Source organism: Corythoichthys intestinalis, chromosome 14 (assembly GCF_030265065.1).
Source record: "Corythoichthys intestinalis isolate RoL2023-P3 chromosome 14, ASM3026506v1, whole genome shotgun sequence".
NCBI classification, from domain to species: domain Eukaryota; kingdom Metazoa; phylum Chordata; class Actinopteri; order Syngnathiformes; family Syngnathidae; genus Corythoichthys; species Corythoichthys intestinalis.
The window spans coordinates 5,179,401-5,199,015 of record NC_080408.1 but is presented as its reverse complement, the minus strand read 5'-3'; the positions used below and the strand labels follow the sequence as shown (position 1 = coordinate 5,199,015).

The following is a 19,615-nucleotide window of genomic DNA, read 5'->3' as shown; positions in this document are numbered from 1 at the left end:
GTCCATTTCATAGTTAAAAAGTGGGAGCTGCTAACCCCGGGTGCTGGATACTGCCTATTTCTCAGATAACCACACGGGTGAAAAGTGCTCAGGCCCGGAAACAAATGCTTCCTGCGTGGGACGTGAAGTCGCCATCACCACCGACAGCGGCTCTAACATTGCATGGAGGCTGAACTCAATAAGTAAATGTGGGACCAGTGTTTTGGGCACAGCCTGCACCTAGCAATCAGTTTGTCGCGTTATTTTGTATCTGTGTGTATGACTTATCTGAAGATTTTATGATGGTACAATTTACAACGGATCAGCTCAGCATTAAGTGTAATGCATGAGTGTAGCCTATAATATGACCGTTTAATGGCCACAACTGTATTTCTGTATGTGCTTGCTTTATTCAGTGTCTTTACTGCCATCATGAAATCTTAACAATATAGCTCAATCTGTGTGTGTGCGTGCGTGGTTGCACGTATTTCAGAAAATGCTCTGAGAAAGGGGAAAAAAAAAACAAATGGTTAACATGCTAGTTTTTTGCTGTATGAACTTAACGTAAACACTTGTGTTGAGAGGTCACATCACAGCATCCGTTAATAAGTTGTCTGATACTCGGTCCAGTGTTTGAAGTGCACTATTCAAGCCCCTCATGCTGTAAGGCATTTGTGTTACAATGACATGTTTGCACAGTGGCCATAGCAATATTTAAAATGTTGTACATTTTTCAAGTCATACAAGCTGTTATGTCCTCTGGTCTTATGTTGACTACTTTTTGGGTTTCTTTCTAAGATTGTATATTGTTCATCCGTCCACAGGATGTCGCTATTGTAACTCAGAATCTTAAGTTTTTCTTTGGTATTGCTGTTTGCGCTCGGCTTCCCCTAGTGGCGATTTGCTGTAAGCAGCAGGCAGAAAGAACTTTTTATTTCAGTTGGAAAAGAGGCCTTGAGGTGTTAAGACGTTACACACCTCCTCTGCACCATACATCGTTGGGAACCCTTGACAAAACAAAATCTGTAAGTTTGTACGTTTTAACAATGGGTTAGATGTAGTTTTGGTGTGTCTATTCTGTTATTTTGTTGTTATTTATGTGGCGCGAACCCACACGTTTTTGTGCTAAGCTAAAGTAGCCACTTCATTTCATTTGCTCATAATGGAGCCAGTTTTCTGTTATTTACATAAACATGTTATTGTATAGAACCTTTTATTTTGTGTATAACATTGGTGTTTTATGTATGTTTCAGTTTTACCACACACACACACACACGCACACACGTTGACACAAAGAAATAAATGAGAGGAAGGAGTTCGGGCCTCCAAGTTTCTTTGTCGGTTTAGCTCGCTGCCAAAGTCGAGTAGCCATACGCTCGGCTGAGGGCAGAAGAGTAAAAAGATTTTCAACACATCAAGCACCCAAGATGTCTCAGCAAGAAGTTTCACCACCTATCAGCCAAGTGGTCACCAGGTCGGAGGCCAGTCATTCTCATTCTTCACGCCGGTCCAGAACGAGTCAAGCTGCTGCACAAGCACGAGCAGACGCCGAAGCTGCCTACGCCAGAGCACGGTACGCCAAACGCCAAATCGACATGGAGGTCGAGAAGGCACGCATCGAGGCAACACTACACGCTCTGAAGACGGAAGGTGAAGCAGAAGCAGCGCTCGCCGCAGCTAAAGTTTGGGAGGCGACTTTCGAAGAAGAGGAGCGCGCCAAAGTCGACCTCAGCGAGCAAGGGGTATTTTCCAAGACACCCCCCTCCATCAGGCGTGCACAAGAGTATGTGCATGCTCACTTTGACGACCAGCGTGTGCAAGCAGATGGCACACAAACGCCAAACACTGAGCACCTGGTTAGGCACAATGACTCTCAACAACCAGAAAATAGCCCAAAATCAGCTGGTGCTTTTCCACATGTGCGTCACATCGACATCGCTGACGAAGAGCATCTCCAATCTCATCGTGCGAGAACGGACATCTCACACCAGCCTACACCTTCAGCAACCCCACAAAGTGAACTGTCCAATTTAGCAGCCTATCTAGCACGGCGTGATCTGCTGACATCGGGGTTCAAGGTTTTCGACAACCGGCCAGAGTCCTACCTGTCCTGGAAGTCCATGTTCTGCAACGCGACGGAAGGCCTCAATCTCAAGCCCAGCGAAGAGCTCGACCTTCTCACCAAGTGGCTCGGCGGGGAGTCTCTTCAACACGCTCAGAGGATCAGGGCGGTCCACGTGAGTAATCCGCAGGCAGGTCTCCAGCGTCTGTGGCAGCGGCTAGACAAGACTTATGGCTCTCCAGAGGTAATTGAATCCTCACTCTTCCAACGGTTGCAGACTTTTCCAAGAATCTCCAACAAAGACACTCACTTACTGCAGGAGCTTGCTGATCTTCTGTTAGAGCTATCGTATGCCAAAAGTGAAAGTTATTTGCCGGGTCTTAGCTTTCTCGACACACCAAGGGGCATAAACCCGATAGTTGAAAAACTCCCATATGGACTCCAGGAGTCATGGGTTACACAAGGTACCAAATACAAAAGGGAAAACGGTGCAGTCTATCCACCTTTTTCGTATTTTGTGCGGTTCGTAAATGACTACGCTGAAATGAGAACAGACCCTAGCTTTATGTTACAGTGTTCAAACGTAATAAATCCAAGGGTTGATAAGACATCAGTAAGACGAGACAAATACAGAGTTCCATTGGCGGTGAATAAAATAGAGATCAGTCCGGCTAAATTGACAGCACCCGATCCAGACAAACAATGTCCTATCCACCAAAAACCACATTCACTCGTCAAATGCAGGGGGTTTAGAATGAAAACACTAGACGAAAGAAAGAACATTCTCAAAGAGCACGCCATTTGTTTTAAATGTTGTGCGTCCACAAATCACAGGGCTCGAGACTGTAAAGCTATTATCCAATGCTCAGAATGTGATAGCGATGCTCATGTGTCTGCCATGCATGTCGGTCCACCTCCATGGACACCTCAAGACTTTAATCCCCCAACCCAGAGTCACGGCGGGGAGTCTGAGGGCCCAAATCCTGTGAACACAGCCAGTTGCACAGAAGTATGTGGGCAAGGCGTAAAAGGAAAATCATGCTCAAAGATCTGTTTAGTTAATGTATATCGCCGAACTTCTCCAGAAAAGAAAAAGAGGGTATATGCCATGTTGGATGATCAGAGCAATTCATCCTTAGCCAGATCTGCGTTTTTTGACATGTTTAATGTGCAAGGTACCATATTCCCATACACCATGAGAACATGTGCAGGTTTATCAGAGACACGAGGTCGCAAAGCTGATGGCTTTATTGTAGAAGATGTAGATGGTAAGGTCTCCATGATGCTGCCTACAATAACAGAATGTGATCAGATTCCAGATAATAGAGACGAAATTCCCAGCCCTGAGGTAGCAGCAGCTCACCCTCATTTGCGATCAATCGCTTCACAGATTCCTCCTCTCGACCCATCGGCAGACATTCTTCTGCTCCTGGGAAGGGACATCATTCAGGCTCATAAAGTTCGTGGTCAGGTAAATGGGCCAAACAATGCACCTCATGCCCAGCGTCTCGATTTAGGATGGGTTGTCATAGGTGATGTCTGTCTCTCTGGAGCTCATAAACCCACATTGAACTCATTTAAGACGAACGTTCTAAACAGTGGACGTCCCACGTTCCTCAGTCCTTGCGAAAACACAATCGTTATCAAAGAGAAATACACCAAAAACGATCCACTAAACACACAAGCGGAACTAGGACAACATATTTTCCAACAAACAACAAATGACGACAAAGTTGCACTTTCGGCAGAAGATGCGTTGTTCCTAGACATTATGCACAACAACTTTGCTAAAGATGAGGCGAATAACTGGGTAGCTCCACTTCCATTCCGCTCACCTAGGCGGCGCCTACCTGACAATCGGGAGCAGGCCTACAATCGTTTAATGTCGCTCCGCAAAACGCTGAGAAGAAAACCTGAAATGAGAGCGCATTACGCTGAGTTTATGGAGAAAATATTCAGCAAGGGCCATGCCGAACCAGCGCCCGCACTGGCGCCAGATCAAGAGTGCTGGTATCTCCCTAGTTTTGGCGTTTACCACCCGCAAAAGCCAGAAAAAATTAGGGTAGTCTTTGATTCGAGTGCTCAACTTGACAATGTTTCTCTCAATGACGTGCTCCTCAAGGGACCAGATCTTAACAACACTCTCGTAGGAGTTCTGATGCGGTTTAGGTCCGACCCATACGCCGTTATGGCAGATGTGGAGCATATGTTTCACAACTTTGTAGTACGAGAAGACCACCGTAACTACCTTCGTTTCTTGTGGTTCCAAAATCATGACCTTGATGGAAAAGTGCAAGAATTTAGGATGACTGTCCATGTGTTTGGTAATTGTCCTTCCCCATCAGTCGCCATCTTTGGACTGAAAAGAACAGCCATAGAAGGAGAAATGGAATTTGGCAGTGACGCAAAAGAATTCATTGAACGGCACTTCTATGTAGATGATGGGCTAAAGTCATTCTCTTCCATAGAGCAGGCCATTGATGTTCTTAGTAGGGCACAGAAGATGCTGGCTCAGTGTAACATACGCCTGCACAAAATCTCATCCAATTGTCCTCTCATAACAGGAGCCTTTCCAACCGAAGATCGTGCTGTAGGCATGCAAGGTCTTGACATTGGGCAGACTACCCCACCAATGCAGCGCAGTTTGGGCTTAGGATGGGAGCTGTTGACTGACCAATTCAAGTTCCAAGTAAGAGTAAATGAAAGGCCGTTCACAAAAAGGGGAGTTCTGTCAGTTATCAACAGTGTGTTCGACCCACTTGGTTTTGCTATTCCAGTAATCGTAGGGGGTAGAACCATACTCAGAGACATTTCCACAAATGTTTCAGAGTGGGACACTGAACTGCCAAAAGACAAATTAGAACAGTGGCAAAAGTGGAAAAGTTCCCTCGGACACCTACAACATCTTGAAATTCCCAGAATGTACACTTCAATACCGCTGTCTGCAGCCCAAAGAATAGAGATTGACGTTTTTTGTGATGCTTCCACAAAAGCCGTAGGTGCGGTAGCATACCTCAAACTCACAAATGAGGACGGACACAGCGAAGTGGGATTCCTCCTCGGCAAAGCACGTTTAGCTCCTAAACCAGACATCACCATACCCCGACTTGAACTCTGTGCAGCAGTCCTGGCCGTGGAAGTAGCAGAGTTGGTTCTAGAGGAGCTGGATGTCACAGTCGATCAGGTGAATCTTTACACAGACTCAAAGGTAGTGCTTGGGTACATCTCAAACACCAAGAGACGCTTTCACGTTTATGTGCACAACAGAGTCGAACGCATCAGGCGCTTTGCACAAACTCACCAGTGGCATTACGTGCCCACACACTTAAATCCGGCAGACCATGCCACACGAGCGTTGCCCGCTGAGCAGCTCTCCAGCTCCACCTGGCTCAGAGGCCCAGCTTTCCTCTCCAGGTTGGACCAAAGTCAAGTTCGAAGTCAAACCTTCGATCTCATAGACCCAGAGACTGACTGTGAGTTGCGTCCTGAGGTAACAACTTGCACTACCACCCTATCAAAAGGCCAGTTTAATAGTGCCAGATTTGAAAGGTTTTCAAGTTGGAAGGTGCTGCAAAAGGCTATTGCCAAACTCCAACATATAGCTCAATCATTCAAGAACAACTCTGAGGTTTCCTGTCGTGGCTGGCACAACTGCAACAAACATTTAACTGAAAAGTCACTGCAACTAGCCAAGACCACGATCATTCGCACCGTTCAAAGAGAGGTCTTCGCAGAAGATATTGGATGCATTGAAAAAGGCACAGCTCTAAAAAACTCAAGTCCACTCAGCAAACTGAATCCATTTGTTGACACGCAAGGGCTCCTTAAAGTTGGAGGCCGACTAAAGAAAGCACAGTTGTCTGCAGAAGAAACCAATCCCATACTCGTCCCTGGAAAGCATCATCTTGCTCAGCTCATAATAAGACACTTTCACGAAAAATTATGTCACCAGGGAAGGCATTTCACGGAGGGAGCAGTCAGAGCAGGGGGCTTTTGGATTGTGGGAGGAAAAAGAGCAGTAAGCAGTGTGATTTTCAAGTGCATCACATGCCGCAAATTAAGGGGCAGGCAACCTGAACAGATAATGGCTGAACTTCCTGAGGACAGGCTGTCCACGGACCCTCCTTTCACAAATGTAGGCCTTGATGTGTTCGGTCCCTGGTCCGTTACAGTGAGAAAAACGCGTGGTGCTAATGCAGATGCTAAAAGATGGGCAGTCATATTCACCTGCATGAGTACACGTGCAATTCATATTGAAGTGATTGAGTCAATGGACACATCGTCATTCATTAATGCACTGCGTCGTTTCTTTGCCATCCGAGGTGGTGCCAAACTCTTGAGATCTGATTGTGGGACAAATTTTGTGAGTGCCTGCAAAGAGCTCCAAATAGACAAACTAGGCTGTCACAATGACAAAATAGGCACATTCTTGAAAGACAGTGCGTGCAAATGGCAGTTTAATCCTCCACATGCATCCCATATGGCTGGTTCCTGGGAACGCATGATCGGCGTCACCCGAAAAATCCTCAATGCAATGCTCCTTGAACATCCATATGGGAAGCTCACACATGAAGTACTCGTGACATTGTTAGCTGAAGTCACCGCAATTGTAAATGCACGCCCGCTAACGGCTGTTTCTACAGATCCCGAAAACCCAGTCATTCTTACTCCTGCGATGCTACTCACGCAAAAGGTTGGCACACCACCGATTCCACCAGGGCAGTTTCAGACCAGTGACCTATTCAAAGCCCAATGGAAGCGCGTGCAGTACTTAGCTAATGTTTTCTGGAGTCGTTGGCAGAAAGAATACATCGCAGGCTTGCAGGTTCGTCGCAAGTGGAAAATAAAAAAGCCGAACCTTCAAATGGGCGACGTTGTTTTAATGAGGGAGTCTCTGGAACATAGGAATAATTGGCCACTCGGACTGATCACAAAATCTTTCCCAAGTGAGGACGGTAATGTCAGAAAAGTTGAGGTTAAGATTTGCCGAAACGGCGAGAATAGGTTTTACATTCGCCCAATTCGTGAAGTTGTGCTTTTGATGTCTAAGGATAGCATGTAAAACGAGTTGTTGTTTTGTATCGTTCATTAGTTAAGGGCTGACATCTTGCAGATGTCAGGCGGGGAGTGTTATGTCCTCTGGTCTTATGTTGACTACTTTTTGGGTTTCTTTCTAAGATTGTATATTGTTCATCCGTCCACAGGATGTCGCTATTGTAACTCAGAATCTTAAGTTTTTCTTTGGTATTGCTGTTTGCGCTCGGCTTCCCCTAGTGGCGATTTGCTGTAAGCAGCAGGCAGAAAGAACTTTTTATTTCAGTTGGAAAAGAGGCCTTGAGGTGTTAAGACGTTACACACCTCCTCTGCACCATACATCGTTGGGAACCCTTGACAAAACAAAATCTGTAAGTTTGTACGTTTTAACAATGGGTTAGATGTAGTTTTGGTGTGTCTATTCTGTTATTTTGTTGTTATTTATGTGGCGCGAACCCACACGTTTTTGTGCTAAGCTAAAGTAGCCACTTCATTTCATTTGCTCATAATGGAGCCAGTTTTCTGTTATTTACATAAACATGTTATTGTATAGAACCTTTTATTTTGTGTATAACATTGGTGTTTTATGTATGTTTCAGTTTTACCACACACACACACACACGCACACACGTTGACACAAAGAAATAAATGAGAGGAAGGAGTTCGGGCCTCCAAGTTTCTTTGTCGGTTTAGCTCGCTGCCAAAGTCGAGTAGCCATACGCTCGGCTGAGGGCAGAAGACAAGCCGTTTTAAATGTTTATACTTCAATGCTTATTGTTTACAAGATATTTTATATACTAAACATTTACAATGAATGTAAAATTGTTAACGATGTTAAATTGAAAGCTGGTACATAAATGAGAAATGGTTCATTTGTATTTCGTGCATTTATTCAGATTTTCATATATCAGTCCCCTTGGGCGAATTTATTGTCATTTTTCATTGACAAGGTAAATCTGCTCAATTAACCGTGATAAGTACTTAAAGGGATCCTCTATTTTTAAGACAAGTAATTCTTAAAAAATAAATGTTAGTATGAGTTATAATAACTTGATATTAAAACCCCTCTCAATGTTTTTGTTTTAATAAAGTTTGTAAAATTGTTTTAAGTGATAGGTCGCCATTCTTGTTATGTCGCAGTGCGTGACGTCACCGGGCCCGTTGCCGAAATTCCAGCGTGTCACTCGTTAGCTTTCCCAACATGTCGTCGGTTCTTCCCTTCCTATTTGATCCAGATCTGAAAAGTGAGGAGCAGGACAGCACTGTCGGTCGTTCACAAGACGAGCTTCAGCGAAAAAATGCGTGCAGCAAATACCTGATAAGACAAAAGTTGGGCAAAAGTCTCAATGACAACAGAGCGAGAGAGCGTATGCTGTTGGGAACTCCGGTTGGGAGCGAGAGTGTATACTGTTGGGAACGCCGGTTTTATTAGCAGATATTCAAGGTAAGCATATTGCGTTTTCAAACTTATCCCAATATAATTATGTAGATTGTTAGCATCCAGAGCTGTCGTGTGCTTTACATACAGTACAGGCCAAAAAGCAAACCTTGTGTAATCCATGTCTTGTACATTGTAACGCGTGGTAGCTAGGATACGTGTATAAAAGTACCAAAAAGGGGAGAAGCTTCCACCTATGCACATTTATTGAAAAAATAATATTTCCACCTTGACCAGTCTTCACTCGGGAGCTCAGCAGTCCGCAAACGCGACTTCCCTGACAAACTCCCAACATTGTTGCAAGGTCCATGTCAGAGTCACTGTCGTCACTGTAGCGTGCCATAGTGCTTTGATTATTTGGTATGATTTGGGGAAAACTTCCACGAAAAATAGTCAACAAAAAAGATAGTAATAGTAATCCAAATCCGCGTTTTCTACTCACTCGAAGATCCAGGAATTAGACCGATCCCATGGGAATGTCGCGGCCGCGATCAGGCCGTCGATTCCACAAAATAGACTGATCCGAAAAGCCGCTGTGGGACCGACGAATAAAAAAAAATGGACAGATCCGAAACCAATATTGCAGACACGGTGGGACCATCGGATCCAGAAAATAGACGGATCCCTTATTGACTGAGGATCCAGGAAAAATGTTTGGGCGCCAGTTGTAACGCGTGGTGGGTAGGATACGTGCATACATGAACCAAAAAGGGGGAGAAGCTTTCACTTATGCACATTTATTCACTAAAAATAATAATAATAATAATATATAAAAATAATAATTCCACCTTGACTTTTTTTCCCGTCCCTTTTTTGGGCTTTGATCTCTGCCTTTCCTACGTGTTCACCTTTGATGTGAGAAACGGGGGCTGGTGTTTCGACCAATGAAATTGCAGGATTTCAAACAAAACTTGCAACTTGAGTATGCACACACTCACACAACCCCACGATTTCAAATGACACTAAACCTCCTTATGCAATTCAATCTTCCTTCAAGTCGCGCGCGTGCAGGAGCGTGCACGTGCGTGCACGTACGAGCGTGCAGGAGCGAGCGTGCACGAGCATGCACGACCATTCATGGTCATGTGTGACCAAGCAGTACTGCAGCAAGCAGTCGCGGAGAGAAAGAAGAGCACTAATGTTTGCATTGGATTGCAAGGAAAATCACTAATTGGTCTATGGCGCCACCTGTTGGTTTGGCGGTCCAAACACACTCAAAGCACGACACGCACATTATTTGACCGCCTTTGAATAGATTCATGCAAAAATCACGGAAATTGCAATGAATTACATCAGGTGTACAATGAATCAAAAAATTATGAATTATAATGGTAGTCAATGGTTACATATTATGTAATTTGAACTCATACGTACTCAATTTCTCTAGCCACTTAATGCAACGGTTTAGAAATGACGGGACTGTTTCATTTTGAACGTCTGCCTTTTTTTTAGCAATCCGGGGGAATTTTCAGATCCCTAGTGTTTTTATTTCTATACTTACTCTTTTTTTTTTCCCTATTTGCAAAGTGTTTGGACTTTGCATTTCGCCTGATTTGGCCAACGTAGAGTACCGACAGGATGTTTTGCTCGGATTAACCACCCGAAGAAGAAGAACGTCCGCTTCAGTGCTGTGAGCACGTTTTTCAAAGCGATCCAGACAACTTCCAGAAAGTTCCAAACAGATAAAAGCCTCGACGAAGTAAGTCTATCTATACTTTACTGGATTGAAACATCATTTTTGAAATCATGTTTTGCACTTCGTTCAGTTCACATCGATCGCAACAAAACAGCGTGTTTGTCTTTGTTGTCCATACACAGACCGAGTGTCCCAAGTCATGGAAATGTTTGTAATGCCGATAGAAATAGAAGAGTACACGGAGGAGGTACTTTCTGGAACAAAAGAGATGGAGCTACACCAACTAAACATGCAGCCTCGAGTTGTTTTACGCCAAATTACAGGTTTGGACTCAGAACAAAATACACAGCACGAGATTGAACTAAAACATAAGCTTGTGAATTTTTCTTTGAGTAAAACCGTAGAGTAATTGAGTTAGTAACTCAAGTTACCTGAATCATAGACTTCATAATACAGTAGGGTGACCATATTTTGATTTGTAAAAAAGAGGACACTCGGCCCGGCCTCGAGATTTTTACTCACACTCAAAGATGCCTATATAACTTGAATATTTTTAAAGTGTGCCTCCTCCGTCTGGATAGAAAAATTCAGTTTTATTAAAAAAAAAAAAAAAAAACATAGGCCTATTGCCATATAGTATATATTGTACACTGTATGGAAATATTTTTTTTACTCAACTGGTTACTCAACAGGCTTTATTCTTCCTAAAAAAATAATCAAACCTTTAAAAAAAAAAAAAAAAAAATATATATATATATATATATATATATTAGGGCTGTCAAAACTATCGCGTTAACGGGCGGTAATTAATTTTCAAATTAATCACTTTAAAATATTTGACGCAATTAACGCACCTGCCCCGCCCAGACAGATTTAAATGACACTACAGTCAAATGACCACTTGTTAATTGTGTTTTATGGAGTTTTGCCGTCCTCTGCTGGTGCTTGGTGCGACTAATTTTATAGGCTTCATCACCCATGAGAATTGTGTAAGTAATTATTGACATCAACAATGGCGGGCTACTAGTTTATTTTTTGATTGAAAATTTTACCAATTTTATGAAAACGAAAACATTAAGAGGGGTTTTAATATAAAATTTCTATAACTTGTACTAACATTTATCTTTTAAGAACTGCAAGTCTTTCTATCCATGGATCGCTTTAACAGAATGTTAATAATGTTAATGCCATCTTGTTGATTTATTGTTACAATAAACAAATAGTCCTTATGTACCGTATGTTGAATGTATATATCCATCTTGTCTCATCTTTCCATTCCAACAATAATTTACAGAAAAATATGGCATATTTTATAGATGGTTTGAATTGCGATGAATTGCGATTAATTAATTTTTAAGCTGTAATTAATTCGATTAAAAATTTTAATCGTTTGACAGCCCTAAAATATACATGAGAAAACTAGACTTTTCTTCTAATATTGAAGCATTTTCAGTCAATGTCTTTATTTTCGATGTACACTGTTGAAAACAGCCAACAATTGCCTCTCAGATGTGATTAGAATAAAAAAAAAAAAAAACAATTCACTGCTTTCACTCCAAAAACTTTTAGATCTTATAATATATATATATATATATATTAGGGCTGTCAAAATTATCGCGTTAACGGGCGTTAATTAATTTTTAAAATTAATCACGTTAAAATATTTGACGCAATTAACGCAGATGCCCCGCTCAGAGAGATTTAAATGACAGTACACAGTGAAACGCTCACTTGTTGTGTTTTATGGAGTTTTGCTGCCCTCTGCTGGGGCTTGCGTGCGACTGATTTTATAGGCTTCAGCATCCATGAGCATTGTGTAAGTAATTATTGACATCAACAATGGCGGGCTACTAGTTTATTTTTTGATTGAAAATTTTACAAATGTTATTAAAACGAAAACGTTAAGAGGGGTTTTAATATAAAAACTCTCTAACTTGTACTAACATTTTTTTCTTTTAAGAACTACAAGTCTTTCTATCCATGGATCGCTTTAACAGAATGATAATAATGTTAATGCCATCTTGTTGACTTATTGTTATAATAAACTAGGGCTGAAGCTATCGATTATTTTAGTAGTCGATTAATCGATGAACTAGTTTGTCGAATAATCGAGTAATCGGCTAAGGAACATGAAAAATCAAAATGCCTCAGCTGAGCTTCAAACGGTGTAAAAAAATAATTAAATAAGGATCTATGTTTAACAAAAGAACAATTGGCTAACTTATAAAGCAAAAGTCTGCTAGCTCAAATGCTATAACGCAAATTTTTATTTTTATTTTATTTTATTTTTTTTAAACAATGCTCTTAACAAATGCTTCAGACACATATTCCCACAATAAACGGCTAAATATACTCATAAACTAAATTATGAATGCATTAAAAAAACATTAGCTCAAACAAAAACTTAGCTTATGTTGGTATTAACATGGAGCAGCTGGATTCACCCATTTAAAATGAGGCAGACTAGAGGGTGCTGTATCCACTCAAATCAATAAAACTGAATGCAAACACTTTTTAAATAAACCATTACAACACCACAATAATGAATCGAATACTCAAATCAACAAAATTTAATTCGAATCTTTTTTTTCTAATCGAATACTCGAGTTAATCGATTAATCGTTGCAGCACTATAATAAATAGTCCTTATGTACCGTATGTTGAATGTATATATCCATCTTGTGTCTTATCTTTCCATTCCAACAATAATTTACAGAAAAATATGGCATATTTTATAGATGGTTTGAATTGCGATTAATTAATTTTTAAGCTGTAATTAACTCGATTATATATATATATATATATATATATTAGTGCTGCAACGATTAATCGATTAACTCGAGGATTCGATTAGAAAAAAATATTCGAATTAAACTTTGTTGCTTCGAGTATTCGTTTAATTAAAGTGGCGTTGTAATGGTTAATTTTGAAAGTGTTTGCATGTAGTTTTATTGATTAGGGTGGATACACTGCCCTCTGGTCTGCCTCTTTTCACATGGCTGAATCCAACTGTTCCCTGTTAAGACCAACGTAAGCTGAGTTTTTGTTAGAGCTATTGTTTTTTAATGCATCCATTTTATATGTGTACAGGTATATTTAGCCGTTTTTTGCGGGAATATGTGTCTGAACCATTTTATAGCATCTAAGCTAGCGGACTTTTTCTATGCAAGTTAGCCAATTGTTCTTTTGTTGTACATAGATTCTCATTACAAAAAAAAATCATACTGTTTGAGGCTCAGCTCAGGTATTTTAATTTTTCATGTTCCTTATCCGATTACTCGATCATTCGAACTAACTAGTCTATCGATTAATCGACTACTAAAATATTCGATAGCTGCAGCCCTAATATATATATACACACAGTACTGTGCAAAAGTTTTAGGCAGGTGTGAAAAAATGCTGTAAACTAAGAATGCTTTAAAAAATGGAAGTGTTAATAGTTTATTTTCATCAATTAACAAAATGCAGTGAATGAACACAACAGAAACATTTTGTAAATTGATAAAAATAAACAATCATTGTTTATATATTTGAAAGCATTCTTAGTTTACATCATTTTTTCACACCTGCCTAAAACTTTTGCACAGTATTGTATGTATATATATATATATATATATATAGATATTTCTTACCTAAAAATGCCATTTCGCTTGATAACACATATCACTTAAAAGTTAAGTGGTTTTCCCACGTTTCAATTGAATTTCCATTTGTGTCAAGCCATTTTTAAATTCTAATTAAGTTTTAAGTTAGTCCTGATAGGATTTTGAGTTTTTGCAGTGTTCAAAATAAATATTGTAACATATCAGGTTATAATATGGCAGTGATATTTGAATGCGTTCCTGAATGCACCGCGTGACGTGCGGGGGTGAGGGAGGTGCGGGAGGGCGAGAGACTTGCCTTCCTGTTGTTGTTGTCGTTCCACAAGTTCGCAAAAAAAAAAAAAAAAATTGCAACCTAACGAAGCGGGTGACTCTTTGTCAACGTTACAGTGTGATACCTGCTGTATTGGAGCACATTAAGGACCAGTGCTACTTGGTGTTTTATCCAGCAATGACTACTGAGCTAAAATTGACAGTTAGCTTTATCATATTTTCATTTTACACCCTCATCACTCTACAGCGCCATGTTTTCACAGATTAAATAAAGCCTGTATGTAAGACACGTTAGCCACGCATCGACAGTGGTCTTAATAGAGACCTAGCCCTCCGCATGGCTAACATTACATGAGCGAGTGACAGTAACGTTAATCTTATTTATTAGCGCTGAGAATTGTACTGCTTTAAGATGGCGACTGTTTACTAACACCGCTGACTCTGTCATTTAGGATCTAGTTCAACATACATGTGAATGTGATATCTATGAGACGCATCAGATGCTACCCGCTACCACCGTAACATCATGCGGGCTAGTTTTTAGAAACGTCGGCGTAGTTTGGAGCGGCTGTCGGCTGCAGAAAAGTTTTTTATATTCTATTATTGCTTCTTCCTCTACGCACGAGACGTCAGCGCGTTGTCCCATATTAAAAGTAGTCCTGGCAAAACATGATGTTTATAGCTGGCAAAATTAAACGATTGCTCGAGGTGAGTAAAATTACTCGGATCAGTTTTTAAACTCAAGTTCCTCGAGTATTCGTTTCAGCTCTAATAAAGTGTATTACAAAAGTGAGTACACCCCTCGCATGTCTGCAGATATTCAAGTATATCTTTTCATGGGACAACACTGACAAAACGCTTTGACACAATGAAAAGTAGTCTGTGTGCAGCTTATATAATGTTGTTTTGTTGTACATAGATCTTTTTTTTTTTTTTTTTTTTGTATACCGTGTGAGGCTGATCTCAGGTATTTTAATTTATGTTCCTTATCCGATTACTCGATTATTCGAAATAAAGAGTTCATCGATTAATCGGCTACTAAAATGATCGATAGCCGCAGCCCTATTTAGAATGAACGATCGTTCCCAGTCTAAATGGATTGGGCATCGAGCACCGTCAATGGCAGCCTTATGGTGGAAGATTTTAGGTTTTTTGGAACTTGTTGGTTCCCTTTTTTTTTTTTTTTTTTTTTTTTTTTTTTTTTAAAACACTGACACCTTTTTAAAACGATATCTCGATTCTTGTTAGGAGCATATCGATAACCTTTTGGGATACAAAGTATCACGATATATCACCATTTCGATATTTTGTCACACCCCTCGTGAAAATGTTCTCGTTTTAATATCGCAAACTCCCCAAAAATCACAATGATAGTTTTTTTCAACATCGTTAAAAAATTTTTTAGTCAACTAATCGTAAAAATAGTCGGCTGACTAATCGGGAGAAAATTAGTCATTTGGGACAGCTCTACCGAAACATACAGTTGTAGTCAAAAGTTTACATACACTTGTGAAGAACATAATGTCATGGCTCTCTTGAGTTTCCAGTTATTTCTACAACTCTGATTTTTCTCCGATAGAGTGATTGGAACAGATACTTCTTTGTCACAAAAAACATTCATGAAGTTTGGTTCTTTTATGACTTTATTATGGGTTAACAGAAAAAGTAATCAAATCTGCTGGGTCAAAAATATACATACATGGATCTGAAAAAGCAAATCATTGACTTGAACAAGTAAGGAAAGTCACTTGGAGCCATTTCAAAGCAGCTGCAGGTCCCAAGAGCAACAGTGCAAACAATTGTTTGTAAGTATAAAGTGCATGGCACTGTTTTGTCACTGCCACGATCAGGAAGGAAACGCAAGCTATCACCTGCTGCTGAGAGAAAATTGGTCAGGAGGGTGAAGATTCAACCGAGAATCACCAAAAAGCAGATCTGCCAAGAATTAGAAGCTGCTGGAACACAGGTGTCAGTGTCCACAGTCAAGCGTGTTTTGCATCTCCATGGACTGAGAGGCTGCTGTGCAAGAAGGAAGCCCTTGCTCCAAAAGCGGCACCTTAAGGCTCGACTGAAGTTTGCTGCTGATCATATGGACAAAGATAAGACCTTCCGGAGGAAAGTTCTGTGGTCAGACGAAATAAAAATCGAGCTGTTTGGCCACAATGCCCAGCAATATGTTTGGAGGAGAAAACGTGAGGCCTTTATCCCCAAGTACACCATGCCTACAGTCAAGCACGGTCGTGGTAGTATTATGCTGTGGGGCTGTTTTGCTGCCAATGGAACTGGTGCTTTACAGAGAGTAAATGGGATAATGAAGAAGGAGGATTACCTTCAAATTCGTCAAGATAACCTAACGTCATCAGCCAGAAGATTGGGTCTTGGGCGCAGTTGGGTGTTCCAACAGGACAATGACCCCAAACACACATCAAAAGTGGTAATGGAATGGCTAAATCAGGCTAGAATTAAGGTTTTCGAATGGCCTTCCCAAAGTCCTGACTTAAACGCCATTGAGAACTTGTGGGCAATGCTGAAGAAACAAGTCCATGTCAGAAAGCCATCAAATTTTACTGAGCTGCACCAATTCTGTCAAGAGGAGTGGTCAAAGATTCAACCAGAAGCTTGCCAGAAGCTTGTGGATGGCTACCAAAAGCGCCTAATTGAAGTGAAAATGGCCAAGAGACATGTTACCAAATATTAGCGCTGCTGTATGTATATTTTTGACCCAGCAGATTTGATCACTTTTTTCTGTTCACCCATAATAAAGTCATAAAAGAACCAAACTTCATGAATGATTTTTATGACAAAGAAGTATCTGTTCCAATCACTCTATCAGAGAAAAATCAGAGTTGTAGAAATAACTGGAAACTCAAGAGAGCCGGGACATTATGCTCTTCACAAGTGTATGTAAACTTTTGACCACAACTGTATTTCCTCCACACCCTTCTCACCTTTTTAACCCCTGACCCATTTTCATGCCTGTTTTTGTGTTTCAGCTCCACTAGCAGATACCGACTGTCCTTCTTCCGACAGCGATGATTACGAATACCGCGACGATAAGAAAGACGATGATTATTCTGCCGACGAAGATGACGAAGATGACGAAAGCGACGAGGATGATGACGACCTGGACGAAGACGACAACCTTTCTCCGTGTCCTCGGTGCGGGAAAATGTGTAAACCGGGATATTTGAAGCAGCACATCAAAAGACACTATACAAAAAAAGGTGTTTTTGTCTGCTCAGTTTGCGGTAAACAGTTGTCTTCCATAGAAACTTTAAAACACCACACAAAAACACACTCGGGCGAAAAACCTTTTCTCTGCTCAGTGTGCGGTAAGTGCCTCACGACTAAAGCTAGCTTAAAAAGTCACATGAGGAAACACACTGGAGAGAGACCTTACGAATGCTCGGTGTGTAGTAAAAGATTCATCTTAACATCAAGTTTACGACTCCACATGAGAACGCACACCGGAGAGAAACCTTTTGCCTGTTCGGTTTGCGGTAAACGATTCGCGTTCAGAAGCGGTATCATAAGACACCGAAAAATGCACCTTGGCGAGAAACCTTTTTACTGCTCAGCTTGCGGTAGAAGTTACACGAGAAAAGAATATTTCGAAAACCATTCTTGTAAAGGGACTGACGGAAAAGCAAAATTGAAGGGGAACAATTAAAGGGTACCACGGACTTAAAGGGGAAGTTCAGAATTTTTGACATTAGGCTTAGGGTTGTTCCGATCATGTTTTTTTGCTCCCGATCCGATCCCGATCATTTTAGTTTGAGTATCTGCCGATCCCGATATGTCCCGATCCGATTGCTTTTTTTTTTTTTGCTCCCGATTCAATTCCAATCATTCCCGATAATTTTTCCCGATCATATACCTTTTGGCAATGCATTAAGAAAAAAATGAATAAAACTTGGACGAATATATACATTCAACATACAGTACATAAGTACTGTATTTGTTTATTATGACAATAAATCCTCAAGATAGCATTTACATTCCACGGATCCACGGATAGAAAGACTTGTAATTCTTAAAGGATAAATATGACTTTGTATATTGCGACTAAATATTCTGTAGCCATTTAACTGTTCTGCCCAAATGCATGAAGGGAAGTGCAGCCATGACTGTGCGTAGTGGTACCAATTGATATATATTCTCTGCGTTGGGAAATAAGAGTGTTTAGAAAAAAAATCAATTACTACCTTTCTTCCCCACATTGCTTCCCACAATATTTCTAATCGTAGGGAGAGGGATTGTAAGGCTTTAGCCAATTAAAAAAAGGCTCAAAAGGCTGCCAAAATACACTCATTTTACGCTGCCTTTTAGCTCTATATATACTTAAAATGGCGCCGTTACAGATTGAATGCGACAATGCGTGAGTGGGTCGTGCAGCGCATGCGTTAAATATTTTAACGTGATAAATTTTTTAAAAAATTAATTAGCGCCATTAACGGGATAAATTTGATAACCCTACCTTAAGCCTAAACTAAAGACTCTGGATGAGTGTAACATAGTATGTCCGTAACGTTAAATACAATTAGAAAACGATTTAGTTTTTAAAAATCTATGTATTTAAAAAAGGCATGTCCGATATTTTTTTGCCGATTCCAATACTTTGAAAATGACGTGATCGGACCCGATCGATCGGCATCATCTCTAAATTAGGCTTAATCTTCGCGTTAGTGGGGGTTGAATTAGTTGATTTCAACAAAGTCCGAGCAGTTTGTTAGTTATTTATTAATTTCATTTCAATTTAATTACGATTAATTTTTAAGCTGTAAATTAGGCTTAATCTTCGCGTTAGTGGGGGTTGAATTAGTTGATTTCAACAAAGACCGAGCAGTTTGTTAGTTATTTATTAATTTCATTTCAATTTAATTACGATTAATTTTTAAGCTGTAATTCACTCGATTAAAAACTTTAATCGTTTGACAGCCCTAGTTTTAATATCAAATTATTTTAACTCATACGTTTATCTTTTAAGAACTACAAGTCTCTATCTGTGGTTCCCTTTAAAATAATTTTTTTTTTTTAAGACTCATGATTGTTGAATCCCTGGAAAAACGTGGTGCCAACTCTTTATGATAAATTATGAAAGTGTATAATGATGTATATTCATCAGTGCCTAAAAATGTTTTGTCCAGTCACTATCAAAGGTTATCTTGACCCTTTTCATAAAATGTCCAATCCTATGTCTTGTCTCCTTAGACAACCTTGTTGTGATATAGGGCTATACAAATAAAATTGTAACATTTATGAACCTTAACCCTTTAACACCGAAAGTGTCGGCAGCAACGCGTTTACGCATGTCGTCTTTGAAGCTTCGTCACGCTGTAATTACATCACCCACGTGCTGCTGGTTGGTCTCGTTTGAAAGTGCGGAAGTTGATGTCCACACCAGTTTTTATTTGAAGTCAATCGGCCAAGAAAAACGGGAGATAATGTCATTTGAGTTTTATCGTTTTATTGCACTCATAAATATGCATTAAAACGCTGCATGGACCATGTATCCATCTCCATATTTCCATCATTTATTGTCGTTTTTCAAAACCGAAAGCAGCACAAAAGACTACATATCCCAAGTGCCA

At 40.3% G+C, this 19,615-nt stretch overlaps 3 protein-coding genes across 3 annotated transcripts; all 3 read left to right on the top strand.

The window, feature by feature from the left end:
- Nucleotides 1–50: 50 nt before the first annotated feature.
- Nucleotides 51–18,741, top strand: LOC130930486 (gastrula zinc finger protein XlCGF7.1-like). The gene is made up of 4 exons (XM_057858468.1): nt 51–182; nt 10,041–10,212; nt 10,332–10,472; nt 17,018–18,741. The coding sequence occupies exons 3-4, from the start codon at nt 10,349–10,351 to the stop codon at nt 17,692–17,694; spliced, it is 801 nt and encodes a 266-aa protein (XP_057714451.1). The 5' UTR covers nt 51–182; nt 10,041–10,212; nt 10,332–10,348; the 3' UTR covers nt 17,695–18,741.
- LOC130930485 (uncharacterized) lies at nt 740–4,768 on the top strand. Its single transcript, XM_057858467.1, has 2 exons — nt 740–3,512; nt 4,606–4,768. Exons 1-2 carry the CDS (start codon nt 1,407–1,409, stop codon nt 4,633–4,635), a joined length of 2,136 nt encoding a protein of 711 aa, XP_057714450.1. The 5' UTR covers nt 740–1,406; the 3' UTR covers nt 4,636–4,768.
- Nucleotides 4,962–7,732, top strand: LOC130929895 (uncharacterized). The gene is made up of 2 exons (XM_057857515.1): nt 4,962–7,446; nt 7,675–7,732. Exon 1 carries the CDS (start codon nt 4,962–4,964, stop codon nt 7,101–7,103), a length of 2,142 nt encoding a protein of 713 aa, XP_057713498.1. The 3' UTR covers nt 7,104–7,446; nt 7,675–7,732.
- Nucleotides 18,742–19,615: the final 874 nt, after the last annotated feature.